This window comes from Eschrichtius robustus, chromosome 3 (assembly GCF_028021215.1).
Source record: "Eschrichtius robustus isolate mEscRob2 chromosome 3, mEscRob2.pri, whole genome shotgun sequence".
Lineage (NCBI taxonomy): Eukaryota > Metazoa > Chordata > Mammalia > Artiodactyla > Eschrichtiidae > Eschrichtius > Eschrichtius robustus.
In genome coordinates, this window is record NC_090826.1 from 15,193,677 (window position 1) to 15,216,682 (window position 23,006).

The 23,006-nt window shown below is 43.2% G+C and overlaps 1 protein-coding gene across 1 annotated transcript in view; it reads left to right on the plus strand.

Moving 5' to 3' along the window:
* The first annotated feature begins 19,328 nt into the window (after positions 1–19,328).
* The window catches only part of MICOS10 (mitochondrial contact site and cristae organizing system subunit 10), a 35,630-nt gene continuing 31,952 nt past the window's right edge, over positions 19,329–23,006 (plus strand). Inside the window, exon 1 of the mRNA XM_068539052.1 lies at positions 19,329–19,443. Within this exon, the coding sequence (XP_068395153.1) occupies positions 19,380–19,443 (64 nt within the window). The 5' untranslated portion in view covers positions 19,329–19,379. The remainder of the gene's footprint in view (positions 19,444–23,006) is intronic.

The following is a 23,006-nucleotide window of genomic DNA, read 5'->3' on the forward strand; positions in this document are numbered from 1 at the left end:
ATTAAGATCCCGGCAAGGCGCATGGCCCGGCCAAAAAAAAAAAAAAAAGAGAGAGAGATGTGAGAGTCAGAGAGAGGTGGCTGATGTTTCAGGGAAGATTATTACTGTCAGAGGGTACAGTCAGGTCCGTGCAAAGGCCCTCTAAGGCCACACTTGCCTAGCACATTCGAGGAGCAGCAAGGAAGACACAGTGAGTTTGAGATGTGTGATTTCTCTCCATACAGGGCCAAATAAATAATATCCAAAAGCATGACCGAAGAGACCCATTTATGAGGAGCTTCCAAACAAACCGGCCAATTCCTGACTTTCCCCACTACCGCCTTCCTTTAGACCAGCTGTTTTGAACCCAAGGGCCTGTGAACTTGGATGGGAAAAAAAAGTACAACTTTTTTTTTTTTTTCCACTAACCTCTTACTTGAGTTTAACGCTTCCTTCAATTATGAGCGCAGGCAACAAACCCCAGTAGACTTAGCAGGACCAGCAACTGACATCAATAGGAATCACAGATATCTTCATTTCACATAACAGGTGCTGTAAATTATCCCCAAATGTCTTTTACCCACTTCACGTTGAACTAGTAGTAGTTATAAAGCCTGCCACTCGGTCTCATGATTCATTGCATTAACAAGCACGTATGTTACTATATCACAAATTCAGATTTAAAACATTTTTGATAATGGTATTTCATTATATTTAGTTTCCTTTGTAACCCTATGAATTTTATTGTTTGTTCCTAAAAATCATTCTGAGAAAGGCTGCATCAGCTTCCCTAGACTGCTAAAGAGGTCCATGGCATAAAAGAGTTAAAACCTCTGATCTAAATTCAATATCCTTGACAAGACAGGAAGCAAAAAAATAAATAAGGCACTAAAATTTCTTGATCCATGACAGGAACCATGCCAGGAACTTGTTAGACATTAACCTCGTTTAATCCTTACAGTTGCAAGGTGGGTATGACTATTATTCCCATTTTACAATTGAGGAAATTAAGGCTCAGAGAGGTTAAAGTCACCCAGCCAGTCAGTGGGAAATCAGGCATTCAAACTCAGAGCTATTTCTTTCTTTCTTTTTTTTTTTTTTTAATATTTATTTATTTACTTATTTGGCTGCACCAGGTCTTAGCTGTAGCAGAAGGGATCTTCCCTGTGGCGTACAGGATCTAGTTCCCTGACCAGGGATCAAACCCGGGCCCCCTGCATTGGGAGCGCAGAGTCTTAACCACTGGACCACCAGGGAAGTCCCCTCAGGGTTAGTTCTAAAGTCTTAATTTCATCAAAATAAACTGTATCATAAGTTGCAGCCTAAATGCCCGTCTGAATCAGGACAGTGTCATAGCCAAGTGGCAGGGTGGTATTAGTTTAGAGTCTGGAGACTGGAACTAGTTGCCTGGGCTCAAATCCAGCCTGTGCTGTTTGTTTACATGTGACTTTAGGTAAACTACTTCACCTCTCTGTGCCTTCGTTTCTGTGTCTTTAACATAAGGCATGATGGTGATAACAATGCCACCAGCATGGACGTGTTGTGGTGTAGAAAGTGTATGATGCCTAGAACAGTACCCGGCATGTAAAAGGTGCTTGCTTTGTTTTTCTTAAGGACTTATTTTTATTAAGAGCTTTGGCTCTAGAGAGAAACAGATTGGGTTTGAGTATCAGCATAACTAGCTGTGTGGTCTTGGGCAACTCACTTAACCTCTCTGAGCTTCAGTTTCCTCATTGTGTAAGTGGGGATCACAATACTTGCCTCATAGGGTGGATATAAGGATTAAATGAGATAATGAATATAGGATATTTAGATATTTACTGACTAGTACAAGCAACCTCTAATAGATACGTGCTCAGTAAGTGCTAACATTAATTAATTATTACTATTATCTATTTCTTTTCAACCCCATCAATTTCCCTACTCCTTGCCCTTGTCTTTATTAAGCTTTCCCAGCCCTATTCCTTTACTCAAGGATTTCATGGAATGTCTAATACAATTAATCGAACTATTAAAGTTAAATTCAGACATTTATTACCCAAATGTTTATTGAGCTCTTACCATGTGCCAGACACTGTTCTAGGCACATGGATACATCACTGAACAAGAGTCAAACATCTCTGCCCACAGCAGCTAATATTCTACACTTTAGATACTCTGCCTCACACAAAGTCCCCTTTACTGATCTAGAGAGAATCAAATTAATATTTGACAATAATAACTTCATATCAATGTATTGGGCATAGGTCTATACTGCCTTTCTCTAGATAGATCCTCCCTAAGGTGAGCTCAGTAGCTCTCCAGCCCCATCCCTTACCACTGAGAACTGTTTTCTTCTCTAGACATGCAATGCCCATTCACAGTTCCGTGCTTTTTCACAAGCCTGTCTCTTTGCCTGGAATATCGTTTCCACCTGACAAACTCCTACTTGTTCCTTGGGGTCTGAGTCAAATGACCACTTCCAATAAATACTGTATGATATCACTTATATGTGGAATCTGAAAAATACAACAAGCCAGTGAATATAACAAAACAGAAGCAGACTCAGATATAGAGAACAAACTAGTGGTTACCAGTGGGGAGAGGGAAGGGGGTAGGAGAAATATAGGGGTAGGGGATTAAGAGGTACAAACTATTAGGTATAAAATAAGCTACTATAAAATAGTCAATATTTTATCATCACAATAAATGGAGCATAACCTTTAAAAATTGTGAATCACTATATTGTATACCTGTAACTTATATAATATTGTACATCAACTGTACTTCAATTAAAAGAAAAGCCTACTTTCTCCATGAAGCCTCCCTTGACTCCCAGGGCAGATGGCTACTCTACTTGAGCCCTCCAAGGGACATCTGCTAATTTTACCTGATCAGCCTCAGTTCCTTAGTTGCCCTTAGTTGTCCTTTAGGGAACCATCCCCTCCTTGCTTTCAGCCCAGTGGGCTGATCTTAACCCCACCTCATCCCTCATTCCAGGACTGAGCACGTGAATAGGCCTAGCCAATCAGAGTATTTCATTCTCGAGCCATAGTGACTGGTTCAGGGATGGACATGACCCGAGCCAGATCAATGAGATTCAAGCCTGGGACTGTTTAAGCCAGTTCAAATTGGGTTTCTGTCCCTTGCAATCGAGAGTCCCAACTAGTACAAGCACTCCCTGAGTAGATTGTTTTCTGATCTCTCTGTTACCTTCTGTCTTTCTCCCTAGACTATGAAATAACCCAGGGCAAGGATAGGTTTTTATTCATGAGGTGATCCGGAGTCCAAGTCCCTTCGGACAAATGGCAGTTGACATAGTCCTGGGACAAGACTAAATAGATAACTCTTGTCTGTTCCATGTGAACGTGAACGGCTTCTGGTCCTTCTTTCTGAGAGGGATGGAAAAGAATGCATTTGCCAGATCAGTGACCCCATACCATGTATATGAGGCTGTGTTTATCAGCTCTAGCCAAGATACCACATCTGGCATAGCAGCTGCAATTGGTGTTACGCCTTGGCGGAGTTTACAGTAGTCCACGGCATCTTCTGTGATCTGTCTGGGTTTGGTAGGGAACACATTGGTGATTTCACCCTTTATTGGTGATTAATCACTCTCCCCCTTTCATTGTCTTTCTCCGGTGCATTGGTAGCTTCCAGCAATAGCCATCCAATTCCAAAGTCTTTAAAACTCCCAAACACCTGATGGATTGCACCCATCAGTTCATTCTCTTCCTCTCATATCCCATTCCAGTTCACCACCAGTGAAAATCCTTAAAACTGCCCCGTAATTGCATGCCAGAGGCTCCTGGTACTCTACAAACCACCGTTGACGGGGTCTTAACTGCCAGGCAACTGGCAGGTGATCCAGCTCTAAAATCTCATTTTAGTTTGCTTCCAGTATCAACTGACATAGGTTGAGTTCTCTGTGAAACAGATTCTGAATCTGAAATTTGCATGTAAGAACTCTAGAGGTGGGGTGTTCTCAGGAACTAAACCTTTGAGTAAGAGAATCAGAATCAGAATGCAGAGGGAGAAGCTGCACTCTGATGAAGGTGCTCTGAAGGTTTCAGACAGAACCATGAGGAGCTCTGGAGTTGAAATGGGTTTTCAGAGTTGTCCCACTTCGAGGCAAGGAGGCTAAGGCATTTATATTCCTTCCTGGACCAGTCATTGGATGCAAGATGCCTTTAGGAAGAGTGCTTGATCTTGGGCAAGGCACCACTCTGTCTGAGAGTGCCTCAGTCCTGAAGTGGGGGATCTGGGCAAACACCGCTGCATCCTCTACGAAGAGTTTGTCTTTTCCATGTTGATGTGCTGGTATTCCACGTACATTTTATTTTATTTTATTTTTTTGTTTGACTGTTAATAGACTTATTTTATTATTTATTTTTATTATTGTAGTAAGAACACTTAACATGAGATTTGCCGTCTTAAATTTTAAGTGCACAATGCAATGTCATTAACTGTAGGTGCAACGTTGTACAGCAGATCTCTAGAACTTATTCCTCTTTCATAACTGAAACTTTATACCTGTCAAGCAGCAACTCTCCATTTCTCCCTCCCCCCTTATTTTTATTTTTTTATTTGTTATTTATTTTTATTGAAGTATAGTTAATTTACAAGGTTGTGTTAGTTTCAAGTGTACAGCAAAGTGATTCAATTATATGTCTATATCTATACCTATTCTTTTTCAGATTCTTTTCCATTATAGGTTATTACAAGATACTGAGTATAGTTCCCTGTGCTATAGAGTAGGTCCTTGTCGTTTACCTATTTCAAATATAGTAGTGTATATATGTTAATCCCAAACTCCTGATTTGTTTCTCACCACCATGTATATTTTAAATATTAGACTCTTATTAGTTTTAGATATTGCAAATATCTCCTTTCAGTCTGTCATCTGCCTGTTAACTGTCTCTCAGTGTCATTTGTTGAGCAGAATTCCTTAGTTACGATGTAACCAAATTAACAGATTTCTCTCCTTAAGGATTTGTCTCCATTGCCTAGGTCACAAAGATATTCTCCTATGTTCTGTTCGTTCGTTGAATATATTTTTACCTTTCATATTTAGGCATTTAATCCTTTCAGAGCCCATTTTGGGTTTTTGTTTGTTTTTAGCCATACCGCGTGGCTTCCGGGATCGTAGTCCCCCAACCAGGGATTGAACCCGGGCCCACGGCAGTGAAAGTGCTGAGTCCTAACCATGGACCTCCAGGGAATTCCCTCAGAGTCCACTTTGAATGTTGAGTACTATGTACGCATCTGATTTTCTTCCCTTTTCCTCTGTACAATGAACCAGCTTTCTCGATTTGTCTCGGACTCTCTGCTCTCTGGTTTCTGCTCTCACCACTGGCTCAAGATGTGACATTTGCAGAAAATCATTGACCTCTTGATATTTGTACTCTGTGGTTTTAAAAAAATTCCCATTCATCTTGCCCTTTATGAAGCCCTGGGCACCTCCCCCTCTTGCAGCTCTGTGTGTGCTCTTTCTAAACTTATTATTCTTATTTATCTTCTCTTCCTTTGTCTCTTCCTCCTCTTTCATCCCTAGGGCTTCATCGCCTTAACTTCCTCTTGCAGCTCCCAAAAATTGATATAATTTAAGGCTCTATCCTGGTCTTTATTTTTATCCCTTGTAATTCCATCTTCTTTGAGAAATTCATCCATTTTCAAGATTTTAATACCTCCAGGTGAGTGAGTCCCCTACTGGCAAATCCCGCCCTGACCTCTCTTGTGAATGCCGGTGACAAATTTCAAACTGAAAGTTGGATAATTTTTAGTATGTCTGAATTCAAATTAATCTTAACCGTGAAAGTGATTTTATACGATTTGCCTATATTTTATACGTTTCCAAATCCTCCAACATTCTGTCGCAGCATCTTCTATAAACTAGGTGTTCAACATACATTTATTCACTGGATAAGAGGATCTCATGTTTAACCATATTAAGAGTAAAAATTATTTTATTCATGGTTCAAAAGATCAGAGTCATAAAATTTCAGAGAAAACTTCAGCCTCGAGTCAGCTTATCTTCTTCCTTTGAAACAAGGGAGGTTGGTCACCTCCTGTCTTACAGTGTCCCTCTCACTGAGGGTGGGGAGGGAGGAACAAGTGTTGGCAGTGGCAGAGCCACCGTCACTGTGATGTCCTGGGAAGATCACAGTTTTGGAGTCAGAGAGACCTGCATTGAAATTCCATGTCCTCCACGGACGTGGTTTCCTTATCTGTAAGAGTGGGTAAGAAGGCTCAGCCCAGATGGCCATTAGGAGAATAAAAGAAACAACACATGGAAAGGTCCTTGCACTCAACAGGTGCTAAACAGAATTGTGAGTTCCCTTTCCTTCTTCCTCCTTGCCTCCCTCTCCTGCATTTGGTTTCAAGCAGAAGACAGAAGTGTCTGAGCTCTCAGGATAAATGGTCCCTGTTAAGAGCATCCTATTCCCAAAGGGGAAAGTCAGACTGAAAGTATCATTGGTCCACAGAGCATCCCCATGCGTTTGTAGAGTAGGTTGAGGGAACTACATTTGTCTCCTCTTTACAAATTAAGAATTTGAAGTATCAAGTACCATCCTGAGAGCATCAAATGAGCACTTTAAAGTTGACAACAGCTCAGAACTCAGACTCTCATGAAGGAGCTTACTGTTCACTTTTCAGATGGGCAGTGAGGGAGAAAACATCAAATGGCCCATCCACCATGACGCTTTTATATGACCTGGGCAGCATATTCAAGCCGGTGCAGGGATGAGATATAAAGTCTCCACAAGCATCCCCAGCTTGTCTCTGGACTCCTTCCAGACCACCTCCTTGTCTTTCCACCCTGCTGCTCCTTGTTCATAAACTCTCTTTGTTTTGGCTTCATGCTATGGTTCCTAGCCTCCACCCATCTTTTTGCTAGATGGTTCTTTAGGCTTGACTCACTCTCCTGGCTCTCAGCAACCTCACCCATCCAAGCCATTGTTTTTGGGCTTTGTCCTTCCATCTCCCACCCTGCTCCCATGGGTAAGAAGCAGCCCATCTGTGGGGTCCACTGGAAGCGCCCCACTCCTCACCAGGACCGTAAGGGTCATGATGGGCAGCAAGATTCAAGATGGCAAAGTCGTTTCTCCCCGCCCCATCTTTAAAAATCGCTCAACAAGACATGAAACAAAAATATTGTTTACAAAACCAGGAGACAACAGCTGCCCTTAATCACACTAGGTAAAGTAGAGAGAGGAAAGGCAAAGCATCCCAGGTGGTTCTGACAACGGTGGACATCAGGACGCCCTCTGAGAAGCACCAGGCTAGATCTTAACAACAGAGGGTTCGTCTTATGCATCTGTTTATTCCCAGAGCTTAGCACAGGATTGGCCAAATCAAATCTCATGAAACGCTTGTTGAATGAATTACATCATTTTATATATATCATATAAAATGAAAGCACGTGAAAGCATATGAAAGCATATTTTGCTCTAAAAAGAGCTGTTAGAAATGTTTACTACATTGCTCAGTGGAACTGCCATTATTTCTATTAGCCAGAGGGCCCTTCTAAACCCACACGCTGGGACTTCCCTGGCAGTCCAGTGGTTAAGACTCTGTGCTCCCAATGCAGGGAGCACAGGTTCGATCTCTGGTCGGGGAAGTAAGATCCTGCATGCTGCACGGTGCAGTCAAAAAAAAATATGGTAAAAAAGAAAAAAAATCCAGTATAAACCCACACATTGAGGAAGAGAACTCTAAGAGATTCCCTTGTCCTGATGCTCAGCATTTCATTGCTTCAAATATTTTTTCAAACTTTCTGCTCTTTCATCAGCTCAGTTTTAGTCTTTCATTATTTTAACATGAACTTGGTTCCTATGGAGGTCAGGACTTGATCATTACATTCAGCCCTTTGTAATGATTAGGAACCAGGTAACAGCCCTGACGTTTAATATTTAATTGTTTTTGATCAGCATTAATTAGTCACAGATGCACACCAGATTCCCATTTAATTAAATACTCTTGGGAACACATTGTGAGCTCAGGGATTCCAACCACATCAAAAAGGAAATGTTCAGATTTAAAAGCTGAGCCCTGGAGACCCAGGCATCCATGGAAAGGAAATTCCAGATGTCTAGCAACCTCCCTCTTTCCTCAGAATCAAACCTCCTACTTCCAGCCCCCTGGAATCTAAAAATCTTAGCATTTCTGCTGAGAACTTCAGGCTGCAGCCATCTCCTATCTTGTCTCTCTTGGATCATCGGTTTTACCCGCTATCCTGAATCATCCCCCTCCACACACAAACATGAGTAATTTCTCCCATCCTATAAACCCGCTAGCAACTCCACCCCTTCTCAAGCTACTGTTCTTTTCCTTTGTCCCTCCTTGGAGCAAACTCCTTGAAAAGACAGGGTACACTTGCTGTCTCCAGTCCTCCTCCTCATCTCCCTCAAATCCACTGTCTTAAACTTTGGTTCTGACCCCTCCAAGGAAACTGTCCTTGTCAATGTAACCAAAATAACCTCCTTGATGCTAAATCCAATGGCCAGTTCTTCCTCTTCATTTGACCCAGTTAATCATGTTCTTTTTCTTGAAACATTTTCTTCCTTTGGCTTCCAGAAAACCATTCTTTTTGGTTTTTCTCCCAGCCATAGTCATTCTTTCTCATTCTTCTTTGCTGATTCATCCTCAACTCCCCAGCCTCTAAATGTTACAGCGCCACAAAGCTCAGTCCTTGGTCTTCCTTTCTCTCTGTCATACTCCTTCCTTAGGTGATCTTAGAGAAGTGTATATATATATGCATTGAACTCTCCATTTTTATCTCCAGCACAGACCTCTCCCCAGTTCACTCTGTATTTCCACTTGAATATGGACTTAGCCAGGTGCCTTAGAAATGCTCTATTGAAGAAGTGGAATCCCAGGGCAGAGAGTGAGAGAAAGGGAAAATGAGGCCAGGAGTGAAGGTAAGCAAACACAAGGGAGTGCATTATCAAGCTAGTCATATATTCATAAGAAAACACAACTAGTGGTGTGATCACATGGAAACATCTCCAGAGAGGCCAGGGTGGGAGTCGGGGTGGAGGTGGGGAGACACCACGGCACATGGTGCTGCCTCTTAAGAAGGTAAAGTTTATTTCTGGCCTGCAGAAGGAAGTAGAATTCATCTGTTGACTCCTTCTCATCTCTTGTCTCTCAATGATAATAGTTTACCCCTGCACCTCAAGTTGTAGTCCCTGGCCTTTTGGGGCTTCTTGAGGATGCCCGCTCCCCCAGCCATGGCTTAGAACTTAATCCTGGACTCAGAAGCGTTGGGAGGAACCATATCCACCATGGTCTGGTCGTTTGGGTCTGATGCCTGGAGCTTTTTCAGCTTCTGTTGCAGCAGGCATGGTGAAAGTGAGCTGGAGCCTGGCCCTCACCCTGGGAGAGACTGAGACAGCCAGTGGTCTTAGCAGGAGACCATTAGGTGTGGTGACCAAGGCTCTTCTTTGAGTAAGCAGTCAAGGGGCCACGGGGGGGAGAAAGAGTTGAGGAAATATGGGGCAGCACATAAACTGGGTCTACTAGGCAGCTCCAGACTTCGCCTAGCCAAAATGGAATTCCTGATTCTGTTCCCCCATGCAAGCTTCTTTCTCTCAGTTTTTCCCATCTCAGTGTCAATTCCTGCCTTTCCACTTGCTCACTCTGAAAATCTTAGAACCATCCTTAACGTCTCTTTCTTTTTCCCTCAAACCCTACACCCCATCGATCAGCAGATCCCATCAGCTCTAACTTCAAAAAACATCCTGATGTCAACCTCTTCTCACTGCCTCCTTTTTCATCATTTTTGGATGATTGCAATATTCTTCTGATTCTCTGCTTCTGCCTTGCCCCCAACATTCTATTCTTAACACAATGGTCAGAGTGGCCTTGTTAAACACAAGTGAGATGGTGTCACTCCTCTCCTCAAAACCCTCTAATGTCTTCCCACCTCACTCACAGTAAAACCAAAGTCTTTGCTGTGGCCTATAAAGTTCTATACCATCTGCTTCCACCACCCCTCTGACTTCATCTCCTGTTTGCACAATCTGTTCCAGCCATACTGTGCCTCTAAAGGGTCAAGCAAGCTCTCACTCCAGGACCTTTGCACTTGCTCCTCTCTGTGCCTACAAGACTCTCCCCTCAATTATCTTTGTGGTTTGCTTCCTCAGTCTTTCAGAGCCCTTAATGATGCCAAAAGCTTGACCTCTGTGCACTGGTGCCAAATCGAATCTTGGAGACAGAGTTTTGGGTGAAGTAGAAAAGAATAGCTTTATTGCTTTGCTGGGCAAAGGGGGGCACAGCGGGCTCCATACCCAAAAAACTGGGTCCCAGCCCGGCAGGGTTTTGAGGAGTTTTATAGCAATAGTTCAAGGCTGGGGTTGCTGACAAGATTAGGGTGCGTGCAGGGCCTACACTCCTCTAATCTGGTCTCGGGTAATCTTCTTGATGAGCTTCTCTGTTTCCTTTAATCTCGCCTCAGGTGTTTTCTTGGCTGCTCCTCCCTTGATTAGCAACTGTTCAAATCTGCCCTTTGGAACTCAGGGAAGGTCATGGAGGCTGAACAGAAAGGCTCCCATGCCCACAGGGTCCTGTTCGGTTTCATTAACACCTCTATGATCCACTGCTTCTCAGCCAGAGAAGGCTCCATGGAGGAAGAAGGGGCTGAAGAATGGGAGAGATTAGGAAAACAGGAAGGAAGGCGTGACCTCTTCAGGAGCTTGTTGGAAGGTCCAAAGTGATTGCAGGAATAATTTGGCCAAGAAGGAGACCTTACATGGAGACCTTATTACTGAACTCAGGTTCAGCTGCTTGCTGCTCAAAAGCCAATACTCAAGAGATGAGTGTTGGTTGGAAAGGAAAAGTTGCTTTATTCAGGAGGCTGGCAACCTGGGGAGAAGGCAGACTTGTGTCCAAAACCCAACTCTGAAGATTCTGCTCGACCATGATAGTTTTTAAAGGGAGAATCATTCGGGGGAGGGGGTCAGAGTGTTCCTTATCTTCCACTGTGTGCAGACTTTCTTCTGATTGGTTGGTGGTGAGGTAACAGGGCAGTGTTCCAGGAATCTTGTGCTCAACCTGAAGTTACCATCTTCCACCTGGGTGGGGGCTTTAATTCTTGCAGCAGAACTCAAAGGTGTTGTTTATGTATATTCCTTCAGGAAGAACTAGGACCCTGCCCCATGGCTGCACTGTTGTTTCTTGACTGCTCCTCCTTTGTTACTGCATTCCTTCCCTACCTTGATAATCAACTGAATCTGCCCTTTGGAACTCAAGGAAGGTCAAGGAGGCTGAATGAAACCTATTTCCTACAAACGAGAAATGGGGGACACTGAAAGGATATGTACCCAGGAGGGCCCCACAGGGCCCTGCTCCATTTCAACCTCATGTGGGAGAGTAGCAAAAGAGTTGAAGGGGGAGTAGAACCGTTCTCAAAAGGCTTTGAATGCAAAGTTAAGAAGCTAGGTGTTTATCCTATAGGCAAGTGTGTCCAAGTGAGAATCAAGGTCAGTTCATTTAAGTTTCCACTGAAAAATGTATTCCAACCAGGACCTATGAATCAGCATTTGTTCAGGTGGTCTAAACATGTCCATAAAGGAAGCAAGAGAAACCAGCATTGACAAACGAGCAAAAAAGCTTAGAAGAACACGTGTCCTTGAGAAGTATCTTCCAGGCTTGTTCAGGAAGTTGATGGGAGAAGGTTGTCTTCCCCAAAGCCACCGCTTGAGAGTTTATGTATCCCATGATGTGGCAACTGGGGGTTGGAAATGGGATTTCAAAACCAATCCAACAGGAAGAACAGGGAAAGGTTGGTGTTCTTTTTTGGTGCCCTCAGGTCAGCCCTACCTGGCTCACCCTCTTCCATCTCCTTTTTTTTTTTTTTTTTAGTGCTAATGAGCACGTTTTCTTTCTTTTTTTAAAATTTATTTATTTTATTTATTTATTTTTGGCTGCGTTGGGTCTTCGTTGATGTGCGCGGGCTTTCTCTAGTTGCAGTGAGCAGGGGCTACTCTTGGTTGCAGGTTTCTCGTTGCAGTGGCTTCTCTTGTTGCAGAGCATGGGCTCTAGGCGTGTGTGCTTCAGTAGTTGTGGCACGTGGGCTCAGTAGTTGTGGAGCACGGGCTTAGTTGCTTCATAGTATGTGGGATCTTCCCGGACCAGGGCTCAAACTCATGTGCCCTGCATTGGCGGGCGGATTCTTAACGACTGCGCCACCAGGTAAGCCCCCTCTTCCATCTCTTGACAACCAATGTTGTAAGGTCAAGGAGGTCAGTGAATGTGGGAGCCACCGCCCTCTGCTGGAGGGACTGGCCTCATCCCCAGACCTGTATTTGACTCCAGGTCAATAGTTTTCAACCTTATTTGAGAATCAGAAGAAAGCTATAGACTCAAAGAAAAAAAGATATGCACTCCTACATAAAGATTTGCATAGTTTCAGGGATTCATGGAAAGACCCTCTGAAACACATCTATCAACCTCCCAGGTAAAGTTGTGACTTTAGAAGCAGACAGACCGAAGTACAAATTCAGGGCGGAGACACCCACCTCTCTGGCTGTGAGACAGAAGAGAAATTAAGAAGAGGCTACCCAGACTATTTTCTGCCAAAAATGCCGTTTTTTTCTCCTTGGATCCCATGTTTAGAAATATTTTCTCTACCAAAGAGATTGCTTTGGCTAAGAAATCATTTTTGCATTCCCTAACTTTTTATTAACCCACAGAATAGACAAGTGATATCCAGTTACCCCATAACGGCTGCGTTCATATAATCCAGGTCAAAATCAAAGGTCACTTGACATTAAGTTAGCCAGGGGAGCTCTATAGTGGAAAAATGTCTGATTGATTTTGGTTGGCCCTTGAAATATTAATACTCAAGCTATGATGATTACATTTGTACCAACTGTCACTCACTTAGTTCACGTGCTTAAATCCAAACCAATTCAGTGATGCTATTTGCCTCAAATTCATGCTCTCTCACACATCCACGTCAAATGCAGGTAATGGCAGAAAATGCACCTTCAGTTGCACCTTTTCAAGTGTTCCCTTTAAGGTCAATTCAAACATATAGTTAAAAAAAATATTGGCCACAAAGCTACGCTTAAATCCACTCTGGTTGTTACTCTTAACTTGTGCTTCACACTGGGCCCCTCTGGCACTAAAGGCAGGACCATATGAGAACATGGAACATCAGCTGAGCACCACTGAGCACCCGGCATGGATAGTGTTGGAGAGGCAAACATGAAGAAGACATCGTTCCTGCTCGTCCTTCCTCCATTCATTCAAGAAATATTAAATGTTTCCAATGTACCAGACACTGCAAGGCACTAGGCATATAGTGATAATGAGACAAGTCAAGTCCTTGCTTTCATGGAACTTACTGTCTGGTGGGAGAAGCAGGGTTGGGTGATGGAGGGGGAGAAGGAAGGAGTAAATAAATAGAGAAGATAATTGCAAATTGTGATATGCTCTAGGAAGGAAACAAAGGTGGTGGGTGGAGTTAGGTAGGGAATGGAGGCGGGGCAAGGACCTCCCATAGGTTTAGGGTCAGGGTCCAGGCAGGAAACACGTGGTCCACTCAAACTGGGAAATGGAGGAGAGTTTGTAAAGTTACTATTTACAAAGTGAGAGGAATGATGTAATACCCTGGAGTTAGTAACAGTGGGAGCCATTGCCAGCATTAGGCCCATTTTTTTTTTTTTTTAGCATTTCTTCATTTAATAAATAAATAAATAAATAAATAAATAAATAAATAAATTTATTTATTTATTTAGGGCTGTGTTGGGTCTTCGTTGCTGCGCACGGGCTCTCTCTAGTTGCAGCAAGCGGGGGCTACTCTTCACTGCGGTGCGTTGGCTTCTCATTGCAGTGGTTTCTCTTGTTGTGGAGCACGGGCTCTAGAGCGCAGGCTCAGTAGTTGTGGCACACGGGCTTAGTTGCTCCGCGGCATGTGGGATCTTCCTGGACTAGGGATCGAACCCGTGTCCCCTGCCCTCGTGCCTCTCCGGGGCCAACAGCACGGTCGCAGTCTCTGTCCCGCTGCAATGTGGCCTCATCTTTCGGCCTGGCCCCGCCTGCCGCTGACGTCCATTAAGCTGGATCTGAGCTACAAGGGGAAGAAGCAAATCCAAGAATCTGAGGAGAGCTGATGGGGAGGCCCATCTGAGGGGAGCTGCTGTGGGTATATCACTACCAGCTGGCGGCAGAGTAGCCTGGGATCCAGCTCTCACGATTTCCAATCTAGTGTGGTGTCTGCTAGTTTAGTTTCCTAGGGCTGCTGTAACAAAGAACCACAGACTGGGTAGCTCAGAACAGCAGGAATTTATTCTCCCTCAGTTCTGGGGGCTAGAAGTCCAAACTCAAACTGTCGCAGGGTTGGTCTCTTCCTGGTGGCTCAGAGGGAGACTCTGTCCATGCCTCTTTCCTGGCTTCTGGGATTGCTGGCACCCCCTGGCACCCCTTGGCTTTGCAGCCACAGAACTCTGATCTCTGCCTCCATCATCACATAGCCATCTTCCTTCTGTATCTGCCTGTCTCTCTACAACTCTTCCTCTTCTTATGAGGACACCAGTCATTTTGGATTTTGGGTTCCCCTTATTCCTTTATGATCGGATCTTAACTAACAACATCTGCAATGATCCTATTTGCAAATAAGGTCACATTCTGAGGTTCCGGGAAGGACATGAATGCGGTGGGGGACACTATTCAACCCAGTACACCTGCTTCAAGGTAGCAAAGCATTAAGTTTGCAAAGTGTCTCTGTCATCCTCTCCTCTTTCAGGGACCCTTTCATTCAGTTCGAATCCCCCATTCCTGCTATTATATATTCAGAACACATGATCTAGTAGCTTAATCACTTGAAAGAGCAAGGATTACCCCAATAAAATGCCACTACATACCTATCAGATTGGCAACAATTTTAGAGTGTAATTAAAAAAAATCAACTCTTGGCGAGGATGTGGAGCAACAGGAGTGATTATACCCTGCTGGTGAGGATGTGAATTGGTACAGTCATTTTGGGCTGAAGTTGGCAGTATCTAATGAAGCTGAAGATAAACAAGCCCTATTGCCCTCCTTAGTTACATATCATATAAAAACATATGCCGATATGCACCAGGATATATGTACAAGGATGAGAAACCTTGTTGGTAATAATACCCAGCTGGAAACAACCTAAATACCCATGGAGAGTAGAAAAAATAAACAAATTATGAGCCAAGACATGGAAGCAACCTAAATGTCCATCGACAGATTAATGGATAAAGAAGATGTGTTTTATATACACACACACACACCCACACACACACCCACACACACAATGGAATATTACTCAGCCATAAAAAAAGAATGAAATAATGCCATTTGCAGCAACATGTATGGACCTAGAGATTATCATACTAAATCAGACAGAGATGAATACCATATGATATTACTTATTTGTGGAATCTTAAAAAATGATACAAATGAACTTATTTACAAAACAGAAAAAGACTCACAGACATGGAAGACAAACGTATGGTTACCAAAGGGGAAAGGGGGGAGGGATAAATTGGGAATTTGGGATTAACAGATACACACTTCTATATGTAAAATAGATAAACAACAAGACCTACTGTATAGTAGAAGGAACTATATTCAGTGTCTTGTAATAACCCATAATGGAAAAGAATCTGAAAAAGAATATATATAAACATATATTGATATAGATATAAAACTGAATCACTTTGCTGTACACCTAAATCATTGTAAATCAACTATACTTCAATAAAATAAACAAAAAACAAATCATGGATAGAATATAATGGAATACTATATAGCAATGAATCGAGAATGGACTATACATGCAACAACATGGATGAATCATAAGGCATAATAATGAGCAAAAGAAGTCAAATACCATAGAGTACAGACTGTATGATTCTATTTATATAAAGTTCAAAACCACACAAAATTAAACCATATTGTTGAAGGATGCATAATCAGATAACAACACTTAAAGAAAAGCGAGGAAATGAATAACACAGAAGTCAGAATAGTGGTTATGCCGGCAGGGAGGGAGGGGATATGATCTGGCAAAGGACACACCAGGGAGTGGGCTTCTGAAGTGCTAGTAGTGTTTGTTTTACAATAATTTATGTGTCACGCTGTATTTATGTTTTTAGCACTTTTCTGTATGCTTGTTGTATTTCACACATATGCATGCTTTTAAAACAACAGCAACAACAACAAAGGACAGCCACCTGGGCTTTGGAAACAAACAAGGAAGCTACTTAGTAGCTGTTTGACTTTGGACACATTACTGAAGTGGCAAGATGATATAAGACTCCTCTTAGAGAAGATATGAGTCAAAAAATGTGAATCTCCCTTTAAGAAAGGAATTAGTTTTTAATTGAAGGGAAATTGAAAAAATAATACTGGAATCTAAAAGACCTTTATATATGCAGGTGCTGTGCTGTAAAATATTCTAATCTGTGTTGTTAATGAAGCTGGATTACAACCTAGTAAACTAAATAAAGAGTTTATGTTTCGTTGATTAACCAGTCAAGGCTAAAATCTATGCTACTTAAGTGACAGTTTTTTTCACTTTTCTTCTATCCAATGTAAAAAGATACTGGCTCTCTTACTGTGAAATTGCTTTATTACAAGACTCTGTGTTTACCCATTTGAAATGCAAACTTCTATCTTTGTGAAATTTGCTCCATACAATTGGGAGAAGTCCGAATGATGGTAATAATAGCTTACACAAAGGGTTCAAATTAGGAACAAAGCAATTCTTTAGGCAGTTTGTAGTTACTAAAACATTTTGACATGACACTATCATCCTTTGAAGACTTCCTTACTATGTGAAACAAGAAGATATTCCAGGGTCATCTTGAATTTTCCCTGCTTGAGCCCTGGAGTCTTAGCCAATTTTCCAGGGAGCCCTGGGTCCTTTAAGTAGAGAATGGTATTTAGAAGCCAAGATCTAGGTTTGCTTATTGCTACTGGTATGTCATTGTTTTTAGGCCCTCTCCACAGACGGGATTGGGAAACAAACACACACACACACTTTTATATGTATCTCTATTACATTAAATACCATGAGTTCACACTGATACGCTCAATTCCAATCCAAAAGCAAAGAATTCTTTCAAGCTTTTTCCCTTTCCATGTTTGTAACTCCCTTCTCCAACACTGCGAAATCTATTTTTAATCATTTTGAATGTAACTAAGTTTACAGTGAGTGTCTTGCTGGGTTTTTTTTTTTTAATTGCTGTTTAAAAATATATTTTTCCCTCTTGTATTGGTTTTTATTCTCTAAGAACTATAAAAACTCCAGAGTTTTCATTTATTTATTCATTCAATCAACATATTTATCAAGCAAACACTATGTGTCAGATAATGTTCTAGGGGTGGGGCTACAGCAGTGAATAAAGCATCGTATTGGGAAAGGAACCATGGAAAGAGAGAATAATAGATACAAACTAGGAAAAAGCTGGGATCTGAACGCAGACAGCCTGGCTCCAGAATTCATGCTATACCATCTGCCTCTGATTGCTCTCGTAATTTGCTCTCTGCCTTCTACAAAAATTCACAACTCTCTTGAATCCAATAAAAATGCCTCTGTCAGTTTCTAAATCTACACAATGCAGAGCCTTGTGCATCTTCCACATTGCTTAACATCTCTGAGACTGATCAGTCAGCCAATCATTTATATACTCATTCTTACATCCATTCGAAAAGCAGTTATTAAAAATCCAATATATACTAGGCTCTCTCCTGGTCATCAGGATATAGAAATGGCACAGCCCCCACTCTCAAGGAGCTCACAGTCACATCCAAGAGACACACAAACAATTACAATATAGTCTGATATATAGTTCAGATGCGAGCTGGATGAAGGATGGTCACGTCATGGAAAGAAGGCTTCCTGAAGGAAGGGGCTCTGTCATAGCAAGGACTAGAACAGTGGTTCTGCTGTTAAAGATGTCAAGAATAAATAAGTATATGGGTGAATGAATTCAATTCAGTTCATATATTTCGTAGAAGATCCTACTGTCCAAGGCCTTGTGCTCTGAACTGGGAGTGTGCAGATGAAGAAGGGGCAGCTCAGGCCTTTAATGAGCTTCTAGTTTTACTGGCAGATACAAACATCTGTAAAGAGATGTTTCAATACAATGTAGAGAATCCTGTGGGGTAGGTGAGCTCCTGCGACAGTAAGAAGATGGAGGGAGGCTCCATGCTCTATTAGTGGATGGATGAAGGGGGCCTCTAAGTTCTATTAGTGTAGGTTTCCTAGAATGAATTGTTGCAGCTTGAATATAACCAGTAGATGAATGGGAGTCATTGACAGCTTCTAATCAGAGGAATAATAGAGTCAAATCTGTATTTGTTGGTAGGATGGAGGATGGAAACGGGAAGGGAAAACTAAAGGACACCAGCAAAGAGGCTGAATTATGAATAGGAAGCTTGATCTGGAGATAGAATTTGGCACTGTTTGCAATTACTCAGGGAGAGTATGTAAAGAGGATTGATGGAACCCAGCGAACCAACACTTAACTAGCTGCAGAGAAAAACAGCCCTGGATGGACCCCTAAGGAGAAGAGTCAGAAGAGGATAATTAGGAAAGACTGGTGTCCTGGGAGTCAAATGAATAAAGAGAAGGCGGAGACAAGGAGGATCCGGAAAGAGAGACAACAACACACAACATCAGTTGTGTCCAATGCTGTACAGAGATCAAAAAGCGTCCACTTTATTTGGCAATAGGTGACTTTTTAAAAAAATATTTATTTACTTATTTAGGCTGCGCCGGGTCTTAGTTGCTGCACGCGGGATCTTCCTTGCTGCATGAGGGCTCTTTCCTTTTGAGTTGTTGCAGGAGGACTCTTAGTTGCGGCATGCATGTGGGTTCTAGTTCCCCGGCCAGGGATCGAACCCCACCCCCTGCAATGGAAGCACGTCGTCTTACTCACTGGACCACCAGGGAAGTCCCCGCAATAGGTGACGTTTGCCAGAGCAATTTCTGTGTTAGTGGTGAAGGCGGGAGTTCCACTGCAATAAATGAGTGAATGAGGAAGGAGAAAAAGCCAAGATGAGTAAATGAATCAATAAATCCAGCGCTGTGCCCTCACTTGCCCTGGGAATTTCCAAGGCCAACGTCGGGAGTTGGTGTCGTGGAAGGACCTTCCAGACAGGGCTCTGGATGCCGCCTAGGAAACCTGTCTGCCTCGAAACCCTTAGGTAGGCGCGGCTCCAAGGTCAGGGTCACCTCTGGCCTCCAGGCAACCCGTCACCTTGACGACCAACTGAAAAAAACCGGAAAGTACGGAAGCTGTCAGATCATCTCGCGATATCTGGCGGTACGTCGTCGGCCCTCCGGGCCTGGGAACGGAGGCGGCTCTCGCGAGACTTGCCTGGGGTTTGAGCGCGAGGCCCGACGGTCCGGAAAGCTGGAACTGCGGGTGGGGAACATGTCGGATTCAGAGCTCGGCAGGAAGTGGGACCGGTGCTTGGCGGATGCCGTCGTGAAGATAGGTAAGGGGTTCCTCGTCTCCGGCAGGCCCCACCCGGAGCCGATAAGTTGGCTCAAGGCTCCGCTGACCCGGAGGGCGGAGGAGAAGCCCCGTGAGAGGTCAGGCCGTTCGGCCTGTTCCAGCCCCTCAGGCCACGGAGAGCTGCCCGGGCCCGGGCGGGAGGTCACTACGGCGGCTGGGGACGCGGGCTCCAGGAGCCTGGGAGGCCGCCCGATGTGGGAGGTGTGGAGATGCAGCCCCGAGGAGTTGGGGGTCGGGTTGGCAGGTGGCAGGAGAGTTGGGGAGCTCTGCGAGTTGAAGCATTATGCAGGGCGCAACCTTGGGCTGGAGGCTGGAAATTCTCCTCCCTCGTGTCACATCTTTCGCACAGGGCGTGCAGCTTGGCCTGGAGGCCACATTCCTCCTCTGCTGAATCAAAAGTGCCCTCTAAGAAGGTCATCGGGAGCATTTTATAGATACTGTCAGGCTCTAATGTGAGTTGCTGTCATTCCCGACTTGTAACGTGGTTTATAGGCATCAGAGTAGCCTGGGGCCTGAAATCCGAAACATAGTGATGGTGATCTGGAATTAGAATTGCCTTGGAAAGTAAGATAGTGATTGGTAACTTTTCAGCCCTTAGTGTAGCTCGGTGTAGCCTTTTAACATGTGCTCAGGGACGACACAAAAATTATGAAGTCACTGCTTGGAGGGGAGAGGGAAAGAGGGAAACTCACTTACTAAGTGCCAGACTCTGTGCTTGGTGTGCAACTTAATACATTATTTAATACAAGTCATGAAATTGAGAGTCAAGTGAAGGGATTTGCCCAGGGCCTAATCAATGGCAAAGTTGGGAATTTAACCCAGGTTTTCTGGTTTCAAGTACCATACATTTCTTCGATACTAATTTTTATTATCTAATTTTGATATTTTTGTATGGAAATCTTAAAAAAGTATTTAAGAGGATTTAGGATTGTGCCCTTGAATGAAAATATTGGAAAAGAAATTTCCAATTGTAAGGTCCATGAGAGCAGGGATGTTTTCTGGTTCATTCACTGCTGTATCCTCAGCTCCCAGAAGAGTGGTTAATAAAAGATGTTAATAAAAGTGCTTAATAAAAGATGTTGAGAATGAGTCAGTAAATGAAGAAATTTATCACAGCTACCTCTTCATCCTCGAATTCACCACTTACCGGCTGTGTGATTTAGGGCAAGTAATCTAACCTCTCTTGTGCCTGCTTACTCATTTGTAAATTGGCAATAATATTGCTATCTCACAGAGTTGTTTTGAGGATTAAATGAGTGAGTTTATGTAGAGGCTTCCTTAACTATGAAATGAGGATAAAGAGATAGATTTACCTAAAAGGATTATGAAGACTGAAGGACAGAAAAGTACACAAGATACTTGCACAATGCCTGGCACTTACTATATATTCAGTAAATGGTGGTAGTAATAATTGTTGATATTGATACTGTGCCACTGATGATCACCTGAGGCAGTAAGTAGTGTGTGTCGTTCATGAGTGGGACATTGGTGGGGCATACACAGGTGGAATAATTAAATGAAGCATGGTGATATATGATTACAGATAAAAACTAAAATAAGTTATTCAGACTTTTTGCTTATTATTATAAGTCAAGTAAATGGAGTGGTGGGTTGGGGGAAGTGGGTCTTTAGTAGAGCTTTGGTTAATGACTTGGACTTGGATAGTCAGGGAGAGTGGAAGAACTTGAGCAGAGGCTGGTTGAACTTTTATGGAGGAGGAATTGAAGCACGGAGAGGTTAAGTGGCTAGGAGTGGAGGAGCTGGGGTTAGAACCAGGCATTCTAATTTCAGCACCCGCCTGCTCCCTAAACAAGGCTGGTTTGGGTGGAGTCAGAATTGTGAATTACCTTAGAGAGATTCTACTTTATCTTGAAGGCTTTTGAGTTGGCTTTGGCTTTTTCACATGCATTCTGCATATTCAACACCTCTGTCTTAAAAATCTATTGGGACTTCCCTGGTGGCTCAGTGGTTAAGAATCTGCCTGCCAATGCAGGGGACATGGGTTCGAGCCCTGGTCCAGGAAGATCCCACATGCCGCGGAGCAACTAAGCCCATGCACCACAACTACTGGGCCTGTGCTCTAGAACCCGTGAGCCACAACTACTGAGCCTGTGTGCCACAACTACTGAGCCTGCTCTCTAGAGCCCGTGAGCCACAGCTACTGAAGCCCGCGTGCCTAGGGCCCATGCTCCGCAACAAGAGAAGCCACCGCGATGAGAAGCCCGCGCACCGCAACGAAGAGTAGCCCCAGCTCGCCACAACTAGAGAAAACCCGCGAGCAGCAACGAAGACCCAACACAGCCAAAAATTAAAAAAAAAAAAATCTATTACTTTCTGCTCCCAGGGCTCAGTAAGTCGAGGCTCGTAGGGAATCATGAGATGGTTTTAAGTAACAAATATGTACTGAGCTATGGGCCAGTCAGTGGGCAGATAGGGAAACAGAAGGCATTTCAGTGCCCTCAACAGGGAACTTATGTGATGTAAATGGAATTTTGGTATGATTGTCCTGGCAGTGTTTTATATAGAACAAATCAGGAGTAGAGGAGGCTAACAGTACTGTGAATGTGAAGTGATAAAAGTCTGAACTGTTAGACCAGAAAGGAATGGGTCTATTTGAGAAACTTCAAACTTTTTCCCCCATTTATAAAAAGGAGATAGTAATACCCACCTCCTGGGCCAGCACAGTGCCAAGTACATAGTAGGAACTCAATAAATGCTATTTTCTTTATCTTCTCTCCAACTGGGTTAACTTTGCCTCATTTCATTTCTTATAAAGATGACTCCAAGGTTAGAACTTAAGTGGTGATGTCATTGATCAGAATTTGGAAGTAAAGCAGGAGGGGTGCATGTGCACCTCATTATACTAAGTTACATATAAGACTTAGTAACTGATCATGCGAAGTGGCAGGAGAGAGACTGTAGTGAGAAAAAAGCTCATAATTTTGATTGTTTTTCTGCTTACATGGTTGAATTTGTTTGAGAATGATAATGAGGTTGATAAGAAGTTTTTAATTTTGAGGGAGAAGCTGAGTTCAGATTTTGAGGGGGTTGTCCCTGAAGTAATGGACGTAGAGAAAGGGCATATGAGAAATGAAGCATGGAAGTGTAATTTTGGGGGACTTTCGTTTAAGAGGTATTTGAGACTATGGAATGAACACTTTTTTTTTTTGGCTGCCTTCGATCTTAGTTGTGGCATTCAGGATCTTTCGTTGTAGCACGCGGGCTTCTCTCTAGTTGTGGCGCATGGGCTCTAGAGTCTGCGGGCTTAGTTGCCCCGCGGCATGTGGGATCTTAGTTACCCGACCAGGGATTGAACCTGCATCCCTTGCATTGGAAGGCAGATTCTAAACCACTGGATCACCAGGGAAGTCCCTGGAATGAACAGTCTTCTGTAGTGAGTGTGTTAGTTCCTATTCCTATAGGCAGTGAGGTTGTAGAACTCTTTAAACATCTTTGGCTGCTTGCTTTTCTAGTACTTCAAAATGGAGATGGAGACTCAGGAACGGCAGCCTGCCATAATAAGATAGAGGTTTTGTAGATGTA